Source organism: Apodemus sylvaticus, chromosome 4, assembly GCF_947179515.1.
Source record: "Apodemus sylvaticus chromosome 4, mApoSyl1.1, whole genome shotgun sequence".
NCBI lineage: Eukaryota > Metazoa > Chordata > Mammalia > Rodentia > Muridae > Apodemus > Apodemus sylvaticus.
The window spans coordinates 82663845-82687459 of NC_067475.1; the positions used below are offsets into that span (position 1 = coordinate 82663845).

At 38.7% G+C, this 23615-nt stretch overlaps 1 protein-coding gene across 15 annotated transcripts in view; it reads right to left on the minus strand.

The window, feature by feature from the left end:
• Fbxw7 (F-box and WD repeat domain containing 7) overlaps nt 1-23615 on the minus strand; it is a 162913-nt gene that overhangs the window by 24640 nt on the left and 114658 nt on the right. Inside the window, exon 3 of one of the 15 annotated variants that reach the window (XM_052180262.1) lies at nt 7567-7612. The exons of 12 other annotated variants lie outside the window; for them this stretch is intronic. In XM_052180262.1, coding sequence (XP_052036222.1) covers nt 7567-7612 — 46 coding nt within the window. Of the gene's footprint in view, nt 1-1923; nt 2206-7566; nt 7613-23615 lie in introns of those variants that run through there. 2 more of the 15 variants (XM_052180263.1, XM_052180267.1) reach the window with 2 other exon arrangements.

Below are 23615 nucleotides of genomic sequence, written 5' to 3' on the forward strand. Positions count from 1 at the left end.
TATTAGCACACATAGAAAAGAACCATATTTAGTATGTCTCCCTTACTAATCTTCATTTTTCTTTAAAAATATTTTAAGATAAAAAATTAATAATTTTACAACCAAAAATATGAATAACTGAATTTTAAACATTCATATCATTATACAAAGGTAGAGAGCAAAATAAGCTAATCTTGAATAGTGATTAAAATAAGGAAGAAAGCAATTAGCAAGGGCAGCAGAGACAGTTAAAAAGAGTAAATCCCTCAGAACAGACAGTCTGGATCTGCTACAATCAAGCCGAGGGAGAAACCATCAGCTGCTACACACAGGACACGCAGCAGCCCATACTTAGGACAAAATACCTTGAAAAAGAAAAGCTTTTAAGAGACTGAGTTAGATTAAGATGTGTGATATGTAAGACATGTCTAACATGCACATTAGAGGCTCCTCGCTATGCCATGTTGTGCTAGCAATACATTCAAAATTGCATTTGTCAATGTCAATATTGAAAATTTTATTTTTGTATTTCACTATCAACTAACATAGGTCATCTGAGTATATGTTTATTTCAAAACTACAAAATAAAATCTGTTAAGGTTTAACTTTTCCTATTTCCACAGCTTCTCTTGGCTTTGCATGTACTAAGTACTGCATCCCTGCATGTATGGGGGTACTGCTATCTTCGTTTTCATAGTAAGCTGGAACCCCTATTTTGCAGTGGATTCATTTTCCTACCTACTGTTCCACACAGGAACACACAAAACATAGCATAGATACCGTACATATAAAAAGCATTAAAAAGCCTCAAACTCTGGGATGGGATAGCAAGGGTTGTTCTTATGAAGAACGTCTCCCAACATTGGATCATCTGTGGCTGCGAAGCTTCAAGAAGCTTATGCACAATGTATGCCTTAGTGAGATACCTACTGGGGAAAGGAATTGGACGCTTTCTTCTCTCTGGAAGTTTCTATACTCACTTCATTTTCAAAAGGCAATCTCTAAAATATATTATTTCTTTCTCTTTATAAATAATCTTATCAGAAAACAAATAATATAAGAGCTATAATACATAGTGAGCCATGTGCTTCCACGTGTAGAATTCAGATACACAGATACGGACATAGGCACAAATGAGTCCACCAGGAAGGTCAGTCAGTACAGAACTTGATAACTTTCACAGATGATTTTCATGATCGTTATGAGAATCTCGCATACTCATCTGAATTAAGTCAGTAATGCTGGCTTTCAGAACTTCCCAGAACGCCTTGTAAATATGCTGGTACAAATGTCATCTATTTGCCACTAAAACCAAACTTTATTTCCATCTAGAATCTTTCAATGAATAAAATATTTAAAACATATATCAAGGAATTCACTGAGAAGGGCTTATGTTTAAATTATTTTATAAAAAAAAATCTTCTGAATGACTATGGAAATCTTTTGAATACTGTACTATTAACTGAAAATACTGACTTTATAACCAAAAATTAATTGGGTAATTTTTTTTAAGATACCACAAGTAGTTCAATCTCTTCAAACATAACCCCCACACATTTCAGGGACTACACTCCAAGAGTTAACTAATGAACACACATGTCTGCCTATGGTACAGGGAAACTGAACAGCAAGGCTCACGGACAGCCAAGTGAGGCTGAGTATTTCCAGGTCAGCATGTAACGAAGCTACATTTCTGAAGTCTCAAATAGGCTTTCAGTGAAAAATTCTCAGATGGAAATATACATTTTATCTTAAAGCTTCTCCCAGCTCACACCATCGTTCCAGACTTGATTACAACAGTCATGAAATAAAACAGAATACCAGACATCCAACCACCCACCAAAATTAGAGGATACTGCAGCCATCTCTGATGATACAGATTTTCCTTCTCAGGCAGGCACACACACACAACCACACAGCACAGGAAGAAAACAGATTACTTACTTTGTAAAAAATCATTTTTAATGTGCCGTAGAAACCCATATTTTCTGTATTTTTCCCCTTCAGGGATTCTGTGCCCCCGTGTGTCCGGCTGCTTGGCAATCTCTGACAATATAACCCCTTTTCAGGTAGGTATGTCACAGATTCTAACGTGGACATGCTCAGGCACGCCAGAAAAGGAAGATTAGGCAGCGGAACCGGCAGCAAAACTCCCCAGCACCAGCAGACGCAGCTCAGAACCAGAACGCTGCTCGGGACGCACACACGCATGCAGCTCCACTGAGGAGAACTCGGGGAATAATGAGCGAGAACCCACAAGATTATTGGAGGAGACTCTGCCCTGTCAAAGCCTTGACTGAACAGATTCCTCCCTCAGCAGCAGAGGGATCAGATTACATCTTCCCTTGAACACAGAATGGTGCAGTCCAGGGTTCAGCAATGCAGACTGCACATCAATTATATGGTGATCTGCTCCAGGGAGCCCGTGAGCACACAACGCACAGCACAGAGGGCGGACGTGGGCAGCAGGGACCGCCCCACACCACAGCCCCTCTCCCCTTCCAAACTTTCAGGAGATTATTTTTGTGTTTTGTAAAACCCACATTTTTGACGAGATTTAAATAGCAATCAGCATTACCACAAATAAGTCCTTCCAGAAAGAAACATTTTGGAAATGAAATGTATTTAGATAACCCCCGCCCCCGGCCCCCACCCCCACCCCTAGCAGAGGCAGAACAGGCTACTTTCATTAACTGCCATCCTACTGGACAGACTTGGCAGAGGCTGACTATATTCTTCAAGTAGCTTGGGCAGTGTGATATGGGCAATTCCAAAGGGAAAAATTAAATATTCTTGGGGAAGTGTAACAAAGTAAACCAGTTTGGAGCATAAAGGTTCTTTTACAGAAATTATGTAATAAGAGATATATTTCACCTGCATGTCTCTTAAATTAAGATTTAATGAACTTATTTCTTATGTTTTACCACACATTCTTTTAAAATACAGTTTTCAAGATTACTGCCAGTGATTCTTGGGAACAAGGAGGGTTACCCTTAAAGATGAACCACTTCTACCTAATGTCTGTTTGTCTAAAGACTACTTCTCCATGTGTTCCGTGCTCACTTGGGAATCCTGACATTCATCCACCCTGGGTCTACAAGAGGTAGTGGATTTTTATCTCAAAAATGATTGTGACAGCTGGGTGGTGGTGACGCACGCCTGTAATCCCAGCACTCTGGGAGGCAGAGGCAGTCTGGTCTACACAGTGAGTTCCAGGACAGCCAGGGCTATGCAGAGAAACCCTGTCTCAAAAAAAAAAAAAAAAAAAAAAAAAAAAAAAAAAAAAAAAAAAAGATTGTGACAATGTACATTGCTTAGCATTAAAAAGGAATTTTATATAATAATAAAAAACTAACTTTGCCTAAAGGCAACCTTTTTCATAGAATGATTATGTACAAATTTAGGTATTCATCTTGCAGCTTGCTACACAACTGCCCTTGGAAGTGGTGATAAGACTCCTTGGATAAGAAAGCTATTATCAAGTGCCCAGTTAATTAACTCCTATCCTCCTCACTAATGTTCTTTATTGCAAGTAAGCTATGTGCCTATAGTTAGAGTACTTAGTTTCTTCAGAAAAAGATTCCTACTATTTGAACAATATTTTAATAGTTCTGCATGGTAATAGAATATTACATGAAATATCAATTTTTAAAATGTGCACCATTATAAACATGACATTCAATGCAATACTGTTTACCCTCACATGTAAATTTTATGAAGATGCATGTTTTGCATTCTCTCCTAGAAATTATGTTCTACTGTCTATTATCCTCCCAAACACTTACCTAGTTCTTACGTCATTCCCCATCAGGTTCAATATGCACATACATAGATGTACATACATACACAACAAAAGTTATATTCCTACCAACCAATTCCTTCACTGCAAAGGGAATTTCGTTTTAAATTGAAATTTCTTGCTTAGGGGGAAAGGGGTGTCCAATATTTGGGAAAATATATAGACCCTTATTAACTAGTTGCTTCCTGATTTGGGGGGGAGAAGCCAGCAAATATGGAGTTCTTGTTTGTTCCAGGCTACTGAAGAATATTAACAAATAGCTGGAATCTCGGCAGAATTTGTATTGGGCAAGCTTAGTGGGGCCAGGGTTAGAAATACCTTTATTCTACATATTTAAAGGAGTTCTTGTGGTTACATGCTACTTATGCAAATGAAGTTATAAGAAAACTTGCTCATAAAGCTTTATCAAAAGGATACATTGGGAAGTCCACACCTTCCCATTTCCTTCATCTATCAAGGTAATCAGTGGCTTCTATTAACCTAGCCCTTTAAGTGAAAAATATGTATGGTTATAATTACCAATCATGACTAACCATTTACCAAATACAATTCTCCCAATACTTAATTTACAATGCTAATTTAACTGTGAAGAACTAGCCAAGCAAAACTAGTTAACCAATTTTCTAATCAGATTTCAAAGTAACAAAGTAAAAATAAAGATTTTTCCAGCACTCTTAAGTACCTTCAGTGAAGATCATGCTATCTCTTCTTACTACCAGACTCTATAGATGAACCAAGCAAAGCAACGCATGCACATGATCTGATTTCTGGCCGTCTTAGCTTACAGATGCTCCCAAGCATAAATCATATTTAGGTGTTTTAAATACCTTTTTCTATCTATATTACAACTGGATGGACAGAAACATGGGGGCTTTACCTATGATCTATGTAACTCTAAGCTTATCTTGTATTTTATGTCTTATGCTATAACATCAAGTATTAAGTTCACCAAAAAGATTAGCTGGCGAGTTTCTACTATAGCTAAGTAAATATTAATGTCAGTTGTATAAAATTTTAGAATATCTCATTACAGTGATGTTTTCATCACAATAAAATAAATTTTCATGTAATTCTAGCCAGACAATAATTTTCCCATTCTTTAAAACTATTCCTTGTACTAGCAATCTATAAGCATTATTTAAATTAAAATCTATAAGCAAGCTTTTGAGTTGGCTGTATACAAGTGGATGCTGGCTCCAGAAATAAGCAGCACAAAGATGTTTTTCCCCAGAGCCCAAGATGGCTTAGACTGGTTAACCCCAGCTGGTCTAAGCAAAGGACTCACTCTAGTCAAGGCTTGACCCCACCTGGTTACATACATACAAACCAGCAGTCTTCTGACTGTGGGTGACGCAAGTGACATGTGCGCACGCAGTGTCAACAAGAGAATGACACCTCTCCTCCCTGCCTGCGCGGCCTTCAGGCTCCTGGCTTCCCTACAACACAATTACTGCTCCATATCAGTACTACCTAGTCTTGGTATTCTTCTGCCTCAACAACCTAATGCTACCTTTGTACAACTTTCTAATAATTACTCCTGGAAAGTTCGTACCTCACTCAAGTTTATTTGTAGGACATCCAGAAAAACATTTATATATAACAGTTTTAAACAATTAGTCATACAAGTAAGCAGTAGCAACCATAAGCATAATTTGGTAACGCATGCATATGAATATATAAAGTATATGTTTCTTAGTATACTTAGTATTTCTGAGTTTATTGTGATAGGATTGGTTGTACCATGAACATTATTTTCATAGTTACCTTGCTAACATTTAAGAATACATTTCTAAGTTATAATAGTAAGAAGATGTGTTTGTGTTTTGATGTCAGTGATCTTGTTATCATGACAACGCTCTACTCTGGGAAGAAACAGGAAACTGCCTACCACAGTTAGCTAGCTGCCTTGCCCTGAGCAGAATTAGAATAGAGACAGTTCAAATTTTCTACATCAAAGGAAAGAATGCCAAGCATGTTGAGGCTGTAACAAACTTTTTGAAACTTTACTAACTCACTGTCATTAACTTTCAAAGATGTAGGTTCATATGGAAAGGTTCCTAACTAAAAGTGCAAAGTCCATGGGAGTGTTCTCTTGCAGGTATCCAACAGGAAGGCGGGTGTGCAGCTCAGCACCAAGCATGTACTACTGCAGTAGGAACTGGCTAGTAGGGTATTTCCTACATCCATTAGGAAATCGGCTAGCTCTTACAATGTGTCAAGCGCAGGATAGTTTATAATGTAAGGCTTTCTCTTCTACTAAATGTAAAGTAAGAAAGGACAAGGACACAAGGACGGACGGTCAGACGGACGGACGGACGGACACACACACACACACACACACACACACGGACAGAGCTTTTAGAATCCAAAATAAAATTAGTTTTAAAAAACATTGAACTCAGGGCTGGATAGATGGCTCAGTGGTTAAGAGCACTGACTGCTCTTCCAGAGGTCCTGAGTTCAAGTCCCAGCAACCACATGGTGGCTCACAACCATCTGTAAAGGGGTCTGATGCCTTCTTCTAGCCTGCAGGCAGAAAGTGATATGATGTATACATAATAATTTTTTTAATTGAACTCTAGTTTTCCAAAATATTCTCCAACTAAACCAACACTATAGCATTAATGCATAACTACCCACAATACACAATTTAAAACAAATCTGAAAAACACAAAAAGATTTTATACAAACATTGTAACCATAGTAAATCAAACTGTAAGTGTACATAGAACTCAGACTTTAAGTGCTATTTAACTAAGTATAACCGTAGAAACAGTATTTCATTATTTTTCTGTAAGTTCAAGCTATCGAAAATCCTCTTTACAAAGATGCATACAATCAATTACAAGGTCAATGCAAAGGCTATCATGTGCACCTGTGCAAGTGCACAAAATATAAATGTGCACATGTCCAGAGCTCACACAGGGATGAGGCTAGAGCTTCACTTAGCACAGTCACAGAAGAAAACAAAGATGGATGTTTTATTTACTTTCTATTTCCAGGCTTTATATTTCTGTAGACGTGTCAGGGATTTGGTATGAGGTCAGCATCCTTCACAATACAGTCAGCATCTGTGCCTAGGCTCACAATCCATGCAAGCTACCCTCAACTTACTAACAAGTAGTACGTTTCTCCAGCTCATACTTCAGATCTAAACTATAAGACCAGTACGTTAAGTGATTGTGTCATTATTTGCTTCCCCTTAAAACTATATTATAAACTTATTCTTATATTTTTAGTAAAGAAAATGTCATAAAAAATATAAAAGGTTGACTTTAGAAAAAACAAAATAGTAAATAATATACAGTAAAGATGAGATTTGCTTTTCTTCAATGTAAGGCTTACACTCCAACTAATCTATTTTCTTCATCCACTTCTATATTTATTGGAGCTGACTATGAAGTCCAAACATACTTGAGAAAAGTTTACATGTATGTGAAATTCTGTGTGTGAATACAAATCTTGTATTCATTTATAAGGTGTTTAACATCCTGGAGCTAAGTTCTTAAATTAGCAATTAGTCATGACAAAGAGTTTGGGACATCTAAAAGAGCTAAAAGCTACGACGTAAAAGTAGTGTTTTACCTACTGAACCAATGAAACTCTTGAGTAACAGGAAGCCATCCATATGCCATGAAGTGAACCTGGAAACCATCTAATCTAACCTTTCCTTGTTATGAACCTGAGACGCAGACTCTGAAGAGTGACCTTGGCTCAAAGGCCAGTGTGCCCTTGGCCACTTGGCACATGAGTCTGTGAGGAATGAGCAGGAGTACTCAGATACTTACATACTTTAAGGGACTGTGAGGACTCTCTGAATGTCTAACAGGTACCCTGCAAATGGAAACTGCCATTAGCCGGTGACAAAGGTAAGAACGGGGGGGGGGGGGGGGGGGGGGTCCGGGTCCTGTCAGAATGTGGGATCTGTTTCCAAAGCTCGACTTCCTTTCTAGTCATTACATAGGTGGTGGGACAAGCTGAGCTAAAACCAAATACTGCTTAAAAAAAAAAAAGTGCTCTGTTTTCAGATAATGGTGATGAAAAGGAACTACATGTTAACTCTGATCACCTCAGAGGACTGGCCGCCCTAGTCGGTACAAGCATGCTTCTACTGTAGGTAGGAAATCTGAGGCAAGCGACAATGAAGGAAGGATGACAGACACTGGGTAAGGCTAGGTTAGAACCCCAGCAACTAAGACAAAATAACTAAGTAATCAATTAAGAAATGAGCACCTACATATGTACATCCCAATCTCTATAAATAAAATGCTTCTAAGGACAAAGATATTACATTAACCTACTTCCCCAGGGATTCTTAAAACCAGCTGAGAAAATAAAGGTTCTATAGATGCTGGGGAGGAAAAAGGTTCCCTCTATGAACCAAAATGTAAACTTACAGCCATTACTAACCTGTAGAACTAATGATGGTAAGACTTCCCCTCTCTGCTCTTGAAGGGTTCATTACAAGGTAACCCATGCACTGCCATCTCCTCACTCAGTTACCTAATGCTGAAGTTACAGTGTTCTTTAGTGCATTAGCCAATCTACCTTAACTCATGGAAAAACCCCATGAGCCTTTCTGTACAAGGAAAACTTACAGGAATGTATAAGTAGGCATGAGGACCACATTGGTTTTTCGTTTGTTTGTTTCATTTTAATTGGAAACACTGACTAGTATTTCAGCAAACACTCATACCCGAACTGACACAAGCAAGTCGTGCTCTCGGCTACTGTGTAGTGGGGAATGGTACAGAGAAAGTTCCCGACCGTTATTAAAATGCTATACTCCTCAGTGCATCTCAAGGGAGGCAGAGGGGGGTATGACTCGTTGATTTCCATGAACAGGACCCTTACTATTCATAAGTGCCTAGTTTGTTTTGAATTGTTTCATCCTTTCTACCGTCAGCCCTTAACCTCCCTTCTACACTCCCGAACTCAAGTTTCTTTCTAAAACACATACCTCACTACTGTTCATTACATCAAACTGGAGGAGGGCTACTTTGAAGTTCAATAATGGTCCCTTCAGGAAGAGGGAAGAAAGACCTAAATATAAAAATGTTAATGGTGGTGATCTAAATGACTCTGTAAGCTTTGCCCTTTTTTCCTTACCTGTCAAAATAAATAAACAAACCTGATGCATTTTGGGGCACCTATTGTGTATGCACGAGCACTGTACTTGGAAGTAGTGTGCATGTTTGGTGGGAGGAAGAAGAGAAACCTACTAGGAAATGAACACAGGAAGTTCATATCAGCTCTAAGACACAGAGCATGGCGTTATAAAACACGTGAGCAGTTGCAAGGATAGAGTCATTTGGAATGGTAGCACCTAAGGAGACAACTTTTCAGCCACAATGATAGGGTGGAGCCCAGGTTCAGGTTCAGCAAGAATAGGACCAGTTTGTCTAGGGTGAAGCAATGGTAAAAGGTCAAGGTGAGAACACTAAGGCTCTTGCAGACCACTATCAAGAGTTTGTGCAATGTGAATCATTAAAAGGCTTCTAAAATGGAATGATATAACACGATCTCCCCGTATACTGTCTGCCCATATTCTTTTGTGAAGATCGCTCACAAAGCGAACATTACTTTTTGAAGTAAGAGATATAATTAGGTCTCTGCTATGCAAGCACTGGATTACCAACACCTACATAAAAGGCAAAGCGAGACTGCCTATCTGCAACTCTGGCATGGGGGAAGAGGGTGAAGACAGGAAGATCCTGGAGCTTGCTGCCCAGAGTGCCTAGCCAAATTTGCATCAGACTCAGTGAGAGACTGAGTCTCATATAAGGCACTCTGCCCAGTGTCAACGCCCAGCCTCTGTTCACCTACAGGCACATGCACATGCCCACACATACATTATTTACTCCTTCATTCTGTCATAATTTACCACCCCCTGAAACCAGCTCTCAAATCAAGCCCCTAATTCAGAGTCCTCCAAACTTGGACCAATAAGAGACCTGCAGACCAGGTAACCCCCCAATTCCCAAGTACTGTGTACCACTTGTAAAGCACCATTTGAGGCTCTGCTAACCCACTTCTGTTTCGACATTATAGCCCTTACCTCACTACCCTTTCGTTTTCTCCATTCTCATCTGAGTCTGCATTTGATAATTTACTTTTTAGAAGAGCGACTGGGCTTAGATAACCAATGACTATTATGGTATTGCCAGTATTTGTTTTTAGCAAATGTCTACTACAATAAAAGATGTACTCAGTTTCAGTTATTGAAGCTGAAAGGACATTTCATCATAAACTATTCTCTGTGACCATAAAAGAACACAGAGTATAACTGCAGAACCTCCTAGTAAGTTAAAGGAGACCTTCAGCCAAAGTGTGCTTACTACAGCCTGGCTAACAAGTAGTCAGTCATCAGATCTGTCCCAGAACTCTCCGGTTTGTGATGGCTGGCTCCACTGACTTTGACAACTGTATTCAGGTGACAATATTTGGTGGGAAGATACATAAAGTCAGATTCAAATGCTGAACTTTTAGAAACAGGCATTTCTTTTCACCAGCTCAGTAATTATCTAGAATTTAAAATAACAATAAATAGTTTTATTCAATTTCCCTTGTTTTTGAGACAGTCTTACTAGGAAACTCTGATTCTGGGAATGTAAGCTTACTTTACTTACTTAGAAACACTGAACACCTATTCTGCACTGGTTGTAGGCTAATAAACAAAACACCACAAGCTTCTTTATGAATGTACCTAAGAGTGATTTCTTAATGTTCTTACTTGCTCTTTTAAAGTATTCAAGCATCTAATGTACTGTCCAGTGAGCATGGAAGAGCCCAGTGATCACCCCACTATGTTTAAAAAGAAAGGTGCTACATATTCATATCAAAAGCACCAATTTACATTTAAAGCAGTTACTGGGTATGTAATTTAACAAATTGCAAGAATTATGAGTAACATAATGTTTACAAGATCTCCTGCCTATTCACGAGATTCTAAAGACAATTTGAATACAAAAGTATATTGCTGGAAATAGATGAGCCTTTAGTGGAGTTACACATAGTGGAGTTTATAACTTTTGTTATAAAGTCATTTTGTTTATTCACTTTTAAAAAAATGAGCACATGATCTAAAGATATCTAACAATAAGACCTTGAGGACCCCAAATGTTGTTTTTATACCTAACTTCAAAGGATTATTTTTCTGCAATGGTATTGAGTTTTCCACACAGAGGTGGAGAACGGAAGGGCAGGCGAAGGGCAGACGCTGGGGAGGAACTGAGACCTATTCTGGATCTGGACAAGAAGAACGGCTGGAACTTTTTAAAACCAAATTTTAAATTTTCACAAATTTAAGTTTGCAAGATAGTATGTGTGAATTTTACAAGAAAAATAATCATATATATGAGATGGAGTTAAAATTCAAACTTAAAACTATCAAAAATATATTAAACTCTAATATCTTAAAATCATTTGTTTAGGTATCTTTCTGGTCTTAAGATAAAGACACACACTCACAGATAAATAATTTCTTCTTCATATTAAGCCTTTCCTTTAAAAATTATTCTATATAAAGAAAACAATGTATTAAAACATCTTAAAGATATTTCAAAATAGATGAAGACTTGATCATCTACATGATCATAACAACAATTGCAGTGAACAGATTTTGCCAGGCCAAGTTATAATTTACCTCCACTAATCTACTCATTTCAAAACTTTTATTTTGTGAAATCACTATATTGTTTATACATAGGTAGCACAGGAAAAGGTGAAAACTGGGAATAATTTACATAGTGATTCCTTATCCCTATACTCCATTGCAATATGCTGAATTTCAGTCAAATACGTTCTGAGTCATACAATGGATTCTTTTGTTCTAAACAATGAAGGAGACGGTAGAAAATTATTAGGGGTTAAGGTTTTTTGTTTGTTTTTTTAAACATCTACCACATTTGAGAAAATATTGAGCTAGAGTTAGCAAAATTCTAGATATCGAAACATTAAGCAAAACAAGATGTAAGGCAGATCAAGATGTAGCAGTCTCTCCTAGGAGACCTCCCCCAGTCACAGAGAAGAGTAGGCTGGTCAATCACAGAAGACAAATGGGCGTAACTACTAAGTAATATTCCTTATCTCATGACAATAATACAGTTAGGCATGTGATAATATTTTACTCTAAAACAATAAAGGAAAAATAGTCACTAGATTTTGATAGGACTGAGTGTCCCTTCAGTAGCCACAATGAAAGAGGCTATATATTTATGTTATTCTTTTTGTGTCTGAATAAGCAACTAGTTTAACCAAAGATGCCCTTTTAGGAAATGATATACACTGGGAAGAGAGTTCACCAAGCCACACCTCTTCCAGCTGCTTTGGTTCAGCAGGTCATGAAGACTGTACAACAGCCTTATGAAGACGGTGCTATGAGGACAGCTCCTATTTTATGAGGAAAGAGGCCAAGAGTTCACTAATTTTCCCAGGGCCAGAAAAAAATGGTAGTAGAACCAGATCTTGGCCACCAATTATAGAATGGAACAGAGTTCTCTAAATTGAGGCAAGACAATGAGGTAGTTCCGATATTCTAGGATGTTTTCTGAGCTGTATCAGCTTGTAAAGGTGTCATATGTGGATGAAATTTGCACCAAAGCCAAGGCAGACAAAGAGAAAAGACAAACTAGCTACAAAGGAGCTGAATATGTTCACTGACACACTGCAGGTATGAATTTACCAAAAGAAGCAGGAGTTGATATACAAGTGCTGATGTCCCCTTGCTAAGAACGACTCCCTTTATCCATTTATTCCATAGATTAAGACTGGGCAGTCAGTCACTAGTGGGCAGAGGAAGAAGGTATAACACAGTAAGTTTGCTTCCTTTTTCTAATTCCTTTAAGAACTTGAAATTTTTCAAAATGTTATTATTTTCCGTGTGTGTGCTCATGTGTGTGTCTGCACCTGATTTCTACATGCATCACGTGTACGCAAGCATCTGTGGATGACGCAGAAGGTGTCGGATCCCCTAGTGCTGCAGCTAAGGTGGTTGTGAGCCAGCAGATGAGGAGGCTAAAACCTGAACCTGGACCCTGTACGAGAGCAGCAGGTGGTCTTCCCCCGCTGAGCTGTCCCTTCAGCCCTGTGAAGAGCTTATGTCCTCCCCTCGTCCCTTCATGGTCCTGGACACACTGAAGATCTCCAGTGAAATTCCCTTTCAAGGAAGCTGCAAGGTGTTTTTCATCATTACTAAGACGATCTGAAGCCCAAGAGCGACTGATGGAAGTGACAAAACCCTACTAATGAACCAAAGAAAATAGCTTTAAGTACTAGTCATTGACTCAACTAATCCAAAACCTCTTAGAGATTGTAGCTTCATCTGATACTAAATATTTTCAGTTTCAGATACAATCTAACAATATTCGACTTAAAAGCAGCATATCCAGATTCACAGGATTTCCTCTATGGACTCACATGGGACTTATAAGTCCGGGTACAGTACATAATGTGGTTCCTCTGTGTTTGTTTCCATCCTCCCCTGCACTGACCCACCTCCAAGTTTCACTATGCAGCCTATGGCTGGAGCATGCTATGCAGTCCAGGTGGCTTGGAACGCATAATCCTTCTACCTCTGCCCCACTCTCTCCAGTACTACACATCATCACACCTGGCTCTGGCCTCATTTCTTGATTTTAATCACATAAATCCCTTTTCTAGGGGCCAAACCATATTTAATAGATGTCAATTTGACCCAGGCACATTTGTCCCATTCCAACGACCGCAAACATCACTGTTAGTAAATATATGTCTCTGTAAGTTAAATCAATACTTTATTATCCTGCCGGTCTCTACCTCCATCCTCCTAGGCTGTATAACTTTCACCAATAGACTTATATGGCTATTTTAGTTTCCAACAAACATTTCATTCATTCAGTGTGCATTAATTTTATTACCTATTCTGTATTAGCTAATTAAATATTGGCTTTCATGATGTGATATTATACTGTAGGAGGGTGAAAAAGCAACAAAGCAGGAAGAAGAGAGGGAGGGAAGGAGGGAGGGACGGAGGGAGAACACCTAAAACTATTACACTGTATGCTGTAGTGTTTTGAAGAATGTGTATGCTAAGGTTCCATCTAGTCTCGGGGTTCAGAGACAGCTACTGGCTGAACTCAGCTGGATCATGTGTCAGGGGACAGCCTGCATGACTAGTGGCACAGAATAAGGGTAGAAAAATAAGCAAGGACTAGATTATGCAAAACTTTGCAAAGAATTTTTATTTTAACATAAAAGCAATGAAAAGTTAATATTGGATTTCTGTAAAGCAGATGTAATCAGATAACCTTTACTGAAAAATGGTTCTGAATGCAAGTTTGGAAGCAGGTGAAGTGACTGGAAGAGGATGTGGGGCAGGCCCCAAGAAGGATTAGTCACTGACAAGCAAGAAGCAATGGCAGCCTAGACTAGCTGGGTAGCAACAGATACACAGGGATTAACAGTTGAGGTATTTGGACACAAAACTGACAGGACATATTGGTGGCAGATGATAGAAACAAAGGAGAGGGAAGTATCAAAGATGGCATCAAATTTCTTATTTACTTGACCAGACAGAAAACAAATGACATAGCAAGGATTGTTTTGTTGCTGCTGTTTGATTGTTTCTGCTTTCTAGAAGACAGGAGAGGAGGAGCATGAGATAATTCCGAGACATTCAAACAAGTAAGTGCCGTGCACCAACTGGCCCTGAAGCTCAGAAGATCTGGATTGAAGAGGAAATAGTCTAAGTCATCTGCACACAGGCTACTTCTCCCTATTCCAAAGCTGTCACTCACAATGAAGCTGGAACCTAGGTACAATGACACATTATTTGTCAGTTCGTTCTCCCAATGAGAATGTAAGTTGCCCCAGGCAGTAGAGACCACAGTTGATGCTTGTGCTATCTTAGCTCTTCCCAAACTTCTTGTACAAATAGTACATCAACAAAAAATACTAACAAGAGACTATTGGCAAGGTAAGATATACTCTACCAAATAAATATAGACCTACAGAAATAAATTTAAGGTGTTGGCTATTTAAGTGTATTCTATCATATGTTATTTATAATTTTATCTTTCATGTATTTTCTCACTAGAGAATAGTTATATCTCATACTGAGTTACATCACATACCGAGTTGTATTTCTGTATTGATGAGATGCAATGGAATGGCAGGAAACTCCATGAAGCTTTAAAAAAAAAGCCAACTGAAAACAAACCTTCATTATAAACAGAACATATTCTAACATGTTTAAAGGAAAAGGGTATAACTATTAAACAGTACTCAACGCTATAACAGAATTTTATGCCTCTACTAATCAAGAAAATAAAAAAAAAAGAAAATAGAAGCATGAAAGTTTTTAAGCAAAAATGTTGTGACCATGAACTCTGAAATTAGCTATCTATATTTTATATGTAATGTGCATTTATATTATTTAATCTCCATTAACAAAAAGATAAGGGTTCTAGTTGCATTAAAATTAAAGGGGATCCTGCACATTTTACATACAATTGCACAGCTGTAGTTTGCTTTAGCTGTTCTTTTTAATCATCTTCTACAAAAATATGATATATAAAAAACTACAGTTAATTAAAAGGGTCAAAAGGAATAAGAAGCCACTGAAACTTTTTTTGTTGTTATTTTTCTTCAGTCTTGGTACACTATCTTGGCTAGCCTGGCATTCACTATGTGGCACAGAGTGAATCAAACTGCTTCAGCCTCCCAAGTCTTGATACTACAGTTGTGTGCTCCTTCATCTAGCTGAAAATTTTTGAAAATTGGCAGCTATTTCAATTTGACCTCATATGTTTTTATGGGTATGAAAAATTAAGCACAAAATATTTTAACAAAAGGCATAGCCCTGTTAATACCATTTCTGTCTAACGTTACAAGTATGTGTCATACATTTCAACTTAATCTTCACAATGCTCAACACCAGACACACAGATTTCCAATTCTTCTGCCATTTGATCTTCTAATGGTTTAACATTATACAGCAAAACTGAATGCTACTGTATTTTTCAAAGCATATACTTTTATATAGTTTGAAATTTTTAATAAATTTAAAATTATGCCAGCACAAAGTAGTAAGAGACACTATTTGATAGGATTAATGCTTCTTAGATCATGCAAGAGAAAGACAAAATATACTAAAATAAAGAAAAAACTCATCAGATGTTTCTAGGAGTTGTGGCTTGCCATTTATTACATTTTTATTAATTAGGACTCTAAAAAGGTCTGTTCTGCACAAAGCTGAACAACCCTGAAAGCTCTAAATTCATGACAATGACCTTGAACTTCCGCAGTATGATTTTTAACACACTCTGTCATTGGTAAAACCTGCTCAAACACATGCCCCATCTGCCAGCACCCCATCTGCAAAAGAGCTTCTTATTCTTGTAGCCAGTACAACTTCTGCCTGCTTCCTCCCGTCTACACACCAGCTGTATGGTAATGAGTGTGAGCAGCTGAGAAATACTGCATGGTAACAAAGCTAATATGAAACCAGCAGAACAACACTACCCCCCCCCCCCGGGAAGCAGTTGCAGCAGGAACATAGCTGATAAGCTATTAAACAGGGTGCAGACTTAGGCCTCTGTGTGTATAAGGCTTTATACCTGTAAGCATGTTAAAGGATGTTTCCTATATGACTAAAATATAAAAGAACGAAGAAAGCACAGCATAGCAAAGAAAGGCCTAAATGTTTAAGTATATTTGCTAACATATGAAGCTGAGTTCTTCAAATGCTTTAGCATCTCTCCCTATACAGTAATGAGCACCACTTTGATCAGATCATTTTCAAAGATGCCATCAAGTGCGTTCCACTTCTTAATTACCGAATTTGAGGGGCTAAAGAAAGAGAAAGGGCTTCAGAATTTAAAATCATAAATGGAAGGGACTAACTAGAGATAATGAAGGAACAACAGAATACATGAGCCAATAAACTGTTTTCAATTCTTATTTAGCACTTGCAAAACTTCTACTTAATGGGAGTCTAAGCCAACACACTTATTCTAAACATGCAGGAATCTATAAACAAAATACAAAGATGTCACCTATCATTTTGTGATTGATATAGACATAATGGGGTTAATTTTTACACAGGGTAGTCACACTGAAAGTCTCTGCATGATGTGAGTAGAACCAAACCACATCAACTTTCTATAGACAATGATGACCAGTCATTCAGAAAACTAAAAACTAACCGACTATTCAAAATGGATGCTATGCATTTTCTTTCACAATTTAAAAATTATTCAAAACAGTAATTCAAAACTAGTAAAAATTATTATACTTCTGATACTTATATCAGAAGTAAAAGTAAGATATAGTGATAACGAGAACCGATCTTGCTCTTTAGCCACCCAGGCTTGAGGACAGTGAGCTCTGTGACAGAGCCACATTCCTATGGCTTCTTTGGTTTGGCCATCACAGCAGCCCTCTGAGGTGGCAGTCCTCTCTCCATTTGCAGGCTGACTTACTAAGGTTCACTTAGTAAAGGAAAGAGGACGAGTTCACAGCCAGAAGTGGCCAGCACATCATCCACACACTTCAGCTCTCAGTGAAGCCTGGGATGGCTTTGTTCACTGTTGATTCTCAGGGTGTCAAGGAGTCCTCGGATCACAGGAAGCGTCAAGAACAACAAACAGATGGAAAACAACTGCTCAGTCCTCTCTCAGTGAGAGTCAGAAGAAAAAACCTACAAAAATCTATAACAAAGTTTGTAATCTCACTACTTTAATATTGAAAAAGAGTGTATATCAATTGAAGAATCTTAAAGTAAGACTATATATTAATCTAGGTTTTGTTTGCTTGACAAGTTGACAAAAAAATCCCTCATATTCTTGAAAAGCTCTTAAAAAGCAGTTAAAAACAAACTGCACTGATTTTAGTACTTTGCAAATTTTCATGAATTAGTTACATTTTGTTGTCTAACTACAGATGAATTTTGCTCTTTTAATTAACAACATATCCCTTGACTTCAAATACAAATTAAAGATGAGTTTCTGTAAAACAAGAGTTTTGCACAATCCAAATAAGAACCTGAATTAGACTTCACAAAGCAGGTGGAACTGAGCATTTAAAAGTGAGATATATTGTTATCATTTGTCCAAGAACAAGCCTGTAACTGCAACCATTTAAAAATCCTCAAATTCAGACAAGATTTACAAAAATGGTGCAATACTGCCCCTATATGTTCACTGTAATAGTAACAATGACATTTTAAATCTAAACTGGTAAAGATGTCTATGGATGATTGAAAAGCTGTTTGGGCTTATATTGCTCACCAGTGAACTATTATTATGAACCACCCACACACAAAAATGTAAATAAGCACAGGTATAACAGACTTCAATTTCCACACCCAAGACCAATAAGGAAGAAATTTAAGGTAACAGAGCGTTTACTCAACATTTCTATATTTTTTCTTCTCAAAACAGAACTCAATGTCATAGAAAGTTATCACAACCCAAGTTAACACATATGTTAACTGTCCATGTACTTTTAGGATTAGTATTTAACCTTTTCTGTCTTGGGTGTCTTTAGGATTACATTATTTATCTTAGATAGGTGGTTACTATTATCTCAGCAGAAAATTGTATACCACATTTCAAATTGTATACCTAGATTATTTCTTCTATTATTTAACTGGTTGGTGTGTTAGAGACAGTTAACTTATGTAACTTTTCACACAATCAGTGAGAGAGGGAGCAGAGAACTCCATTCTTACCCAGGAATGATTCCGAAGCAAACCACTGGGATGTGACTGACAAAGACATTAAAGACTCTCGAACAAAAGTCTTGTTATAAAAACATGAGTAAAGGGAAATTACGTATATTCTTTAAAGACAATTTAAACTGTATTTTCTGTACTACAATTTCTGAGAAAAAAAACAGATTATATATTTTAGTAAGGACTACAACAATCCAAAGTGTGTTTATCCATGTATGTGTGTATACTTATGAAGAAACTTTAACATAAATGATTGCCAACTAACTTTAAAATAGATGTGTATAATAGAAGAGGCTGGGAGATGGCTCTGCAGCTAAGAGTGTGTCTGGTCTTGTAGAAGACCTGAGTTCAGGTCTAAGCACTCATTATTAGGTGGCTTACAACTACTATAACTCCAGTTCTAGGTGATCCAATACCTCTGGCCTCTGTGGAGCCCCCCCCCCCCACACACACACACACTTTAAAGTGCATAATAAATAAATCACTAAAGAATAAAAATAAAAGTGTCTGCTGACACACCTTATTTTGGCACAACCCAAATACAAATGTATCCTGTAGTTATAATCACTGTCTTGCTTATTTAATACCTTCTTGATGAATGAATGAAATCATGTACCTATGGTTTTGTTTCTGTTTGAGACAGGGTGCCACTATGCAGCCCAGGCTGAGTTGAGCCCGTACATCTTTTAGTCTTAATCTTCCAAGTGTTGGCATTATAGGCATATACATAGTATCCAGCTTGTTCTTCTGGCTTTTTTGACGATAACAAGAGATACATCTCTCAAGAGACAGAAAGGGACTCCTTTCCACCATAAAGTGGTCTCCTTATGGGAAGGCACTCTATCTTATCCATCTACAATACTAGCAAAATGCACAGAGAAGAGACATCATCTGTAATGGAAGGTCAAATTTAATTTAGCTTTGTCCTTATTTTAATGTGCATAGACCGTCAAATGTGGTTGGAGTTCTTTACCAGCATTTAAGGTAGTATAGAGCTGCCATATTTTAATTGCTGATGAAAATATTTAAACCGCAAACTGTCATTATATTACACTGACCTATCTATACCTAGGTAATAGAATTTAGGTGTTTATTCATGCAATGCATGCTATTAATTCATATATACACAGAGACTTAAGAGTTTAAACAGTCCTGAAATCTCCAAGTGTCTTCAATTTTTATATATAAAAACTTCTATATATAAACTATATATTACAAAAACTTCTAACATATTACCTTATTTCTGCAGCAAAATAATCACTAAGATAAGTATTAAAGGAGGCAATCATACCTCAACTTTAAGTCTTTCAAGTCTTAGTTTCTAGGACTTGTTAGATTTCTGGTGTTCAGGCAAGGGACTGTGCAGACTTATTTCAAACAATTTACTCTGCCAGGAACTTACTTCCAAGTTTATTTTTAGAGGTTTTTTTTTGTTTGTTTGTTTGTTTTTTTAATTTGCAGCTCATTCTACCAATCTTAACGTTCAACCCATTTATCTTAAATACAAGTTACAGGTGTGAGTACCCTGCCTGTTGGTATTAAGGCTACTTAACCAACTGTAAGCTTATTATGGGTAAAAAGACATGATTCAGTGTTTCTCAGTGTGGCTGTAGATTTGTATAGCATGTGCTCATTTAATTTGCTTTATGCTTAGATTTAACAAAGGACGCAAACCCCAATAGTACTAAGATCTGGTGACAAAATGTCTAGAAAGCCATGTAATAATTACATACTGAGATCACTGTATGTGAAGAATGTAAGGACAACAGGTTTATGAGGCAGTCCATTCAAGGCTCAACTCTGTTCCATGTATTCAGTATCTTTGGGTGGCCATTCATACTAGCATCACACCAAAGGCAAGATCAAAGTAATACTAGCAGCATTGCAATGAAAGTGCACTATCCTGTGATTAGGTTACTAACATACCTCATTCAGAGGTAATTACTTATTTCCTAGTTGTAAGACAAGTTCTTAAACCCTCCTATGCCTCAGATCTCTCATAAACGTAAGTAGGAATAATGTAACTCAATCTACTTCATGAGGCTATCTTACGGACTATATGAGGGTATTTTTTAGAAATACTTATAAAGCAATACCTCACCTGCATATCTGCATACCAAATTAGATGCTGTCGCTGCCTGTCTCTATATTATCAACACAGCAGCATCTGTAAGGGTATTCGGAAGAGCACACAACTCTCTCTAGTCCTTTACTCAGGGTTAGAGAAAGCTCTCAACTTGGTTCTGGGTAGTCTGTGTTGATTGGAACAATGTAGCTGGATACCTGCGGCAGCAGCACTAACACAAAGAAGCAACACCTAAAGACAAGCAGCAGTCCACATCCCCTGCCATCCTCGGGCCAGCTGTTGGAAAACCTCCCTCCCTCCCTCCCTCCCTCCCTCCCTCCCTCCCCTCCCTTCCCCCCCCTCCCTCTCTCCCTCCCTCCCTCCCTCCCTCCCTCCCTCCCTCCCTCCCTCTCTCTCTCTCTCTCTCTCTCTCTCTCTCTCTCTCCCCCTGTCTTTTGATTTTATTTAATCTCTTTTTTTACTCCAAATTTTATCCTCCTTCTTTTCCACATCCTGTACCTCCTCCCCCCATCTCCACCAGGATGTCCCTCCCCCACCGCCCACCCCATCAGACCTCCCTACTCCCTGGGGCCTCCAAATTCTTGAAGGTTAGGTGCATCTTCTGACTGAACCCAGACCAGGAAGTCCTCTGCTGTATATGTGTTGGGGGGGCGGGGGGTCTAATATCAGCTGGTGTATGCTGCTTGGTTGGTGGTCCGGTGTCTGAGAGATCTCAGGGGTCTAGGTTAATTGAGACTGCTGATCCTCCTACAGAGTTGCCCTCCTTCTCAGTTTCTTCTAGCTTTTCCATAATTCAACCACAGGGGCCAGCAGCTTCTGTCCATTGGATGGGTGCAAATATCTGCATCTGACTCGTTCAGCTGCTTGTTGGGTCTTTCCAAGGGCAGTCATGCTAGTTCCCTTTTTGTTAGCACTCCATAGCCTCAGTAATAGCCTCAGTAATAGTGTCAGGCACTGGGACCTCCCCTTGAGCCGGATTCCACTTTGGGTCTGTCACTGGACCTCCTTTTCCCTCAGGCTCCTCTCCATTTTTGTCCCTGAAGTTCTTTCAGACAGCAACAATTATGGGTCAGAGTTGTAACTGTGGGATGGCAACCCTCTCCCTCACTTGATGTCTTTCTGCAGGAGGTGTGTTCTACAAGTTCCCTCTCCCTACTGTAGGACATTTCATATAAGGCCCCTCCCTTTGAGTCCTGAGAATCTCTCACCTCCCAGATCTCTGGTACATTCTGGAGGGTTCCCCCAACCTCCTACCACATGAGGTTGCTTCTTTCCATTCTTTCTGCTAGCCCTCAGGGCTTCAGTCCCTTTCTACCACCCAATACCTGATCATGTTCCCCTCTCCCCCTCCCTGTTCCCATTTCCACCCATGTCCCATTTCCACCCATGTCCCTCCCTCTTCCCCTTCGACCCCTGTGATTGCTTTCTTCTCCACCCCAAGTGGGATTGAAGAGTCCTCACTTGGGTCCTTTGGCTTGTTAACCTTTTTGAATTCTGTGGACTCTAACCTGGGTATTCTGTACTTTTCTTTGGCTAATATCCACTTATTAGTGAGTATATACCATGCATGTCCTTTTGGGTCTGAGTTACCTCACTCAGGATGATATTTCCTAGTTCCATCCATTTGCCTGCAAAACTCAGGATGTCCTCATTCTGAAGTCTTTTCTTAACTGTTGGGGGGCCCTCTTTGTACAGTGGCCCATTTAGGCATTTCCCCTTTTGTGTAACAATGGCTTTAAGTTTTACCACAGATGGAAGATACTTAAAAGGTTGCGGGTTTTATTTGTTTATTTCCTTCTCTGGTTTTAACTTTTTCCATAACCCTGCATAGGAGCTTCTATTTTTGCCACTGCCTTGCATGTTAGAGACTATAGTTTCCCCCAGAAAAACTCCTGATTTCTACTCTATTTACTCTTGTCTGTGCAAAGTGCTCAGGAAGAAAAAGACTGGTAGGACTTTAATTTGCATGATGTTACAGGGTAAGCAACTTGCAAAGAGCAACATTTCTACCTCTTCACACAAACCTGTTTCTAGATCAGCTCCTACCACACTGACCTTCGTCTCATCTTCCAAGTATCAGGCTTTTTTCTCTTTTAGCCTTTTCTAACATTTTCAAGCCTCCGTGCCTCCTAAATGACTACACTATGCATTTGTTTCGCCTTCACTTTCGAAATTGGTAAGTAGTAATTACTTTTAAAATTAAGTGTCAAACTGTATCTGAGTTTGGTTAAATTTAGAAAATGAAATATTCAAAATCACAGCTGCATAGTTATTTGAAAACACAGTAAACAAAAACATGCCATGCTCTAAGAGTACAAAAACTAGAAGAAATTTCCAACTTTAACAGCTATTTCAACAAACCAATTCTACAAATCTGCACACTTTCTCCTGCATATCACCTGCAGCATACAAAGTATTGGAGTCAGCCTCTGTGGTCTAAAAGTGAATACCCCTACTGAAGCCACCAAGTGTTTCTACAAAGTGTCACGGCAGCACTGAGCAGCCCAAACCAGGCCAAGGGCAACGGCAGAACGGCTGGAGTTAAGGCAGAGCACTGGAGTTAAGGATAACGGATGAGGAGACCAGGGCACAAAGAAGCACAGCACCTAGAGGAGGTGCAGCCAGGCAGGCAGGCTCTACTGTGAGCTCTTGGAAGAACCTGGAGACAAAGATCCACAGGAAACACAAGGGGGTTGATGTGTGTTAAAATGCCTTATATTTACCTCTGCTGAAATATACTCAGGTATATTTATATATGCAGCTGAAGGTTCTGGAAACAGACACTGAACTGTGTGGAAACCAGGTTGAATTGCAGTTGGCCACCAAGGCATCTTAAACAATAAGACTTGCTAAAACTATGATGATCAAAAGTTAATCGTGGCAGAAATGGAACTTTACAGAGAGAGGGAAGAAGGGTAAGCCTAGAAAGTGCCTACTGGGCAAAACTATGACAGATGTGACCTAAGTAACACTGTGTAAGAAGCAGGCACATGTCTCTGGCAGCTGCTGCTGCAGGCATGAGAAGGACTCTCCTAGTG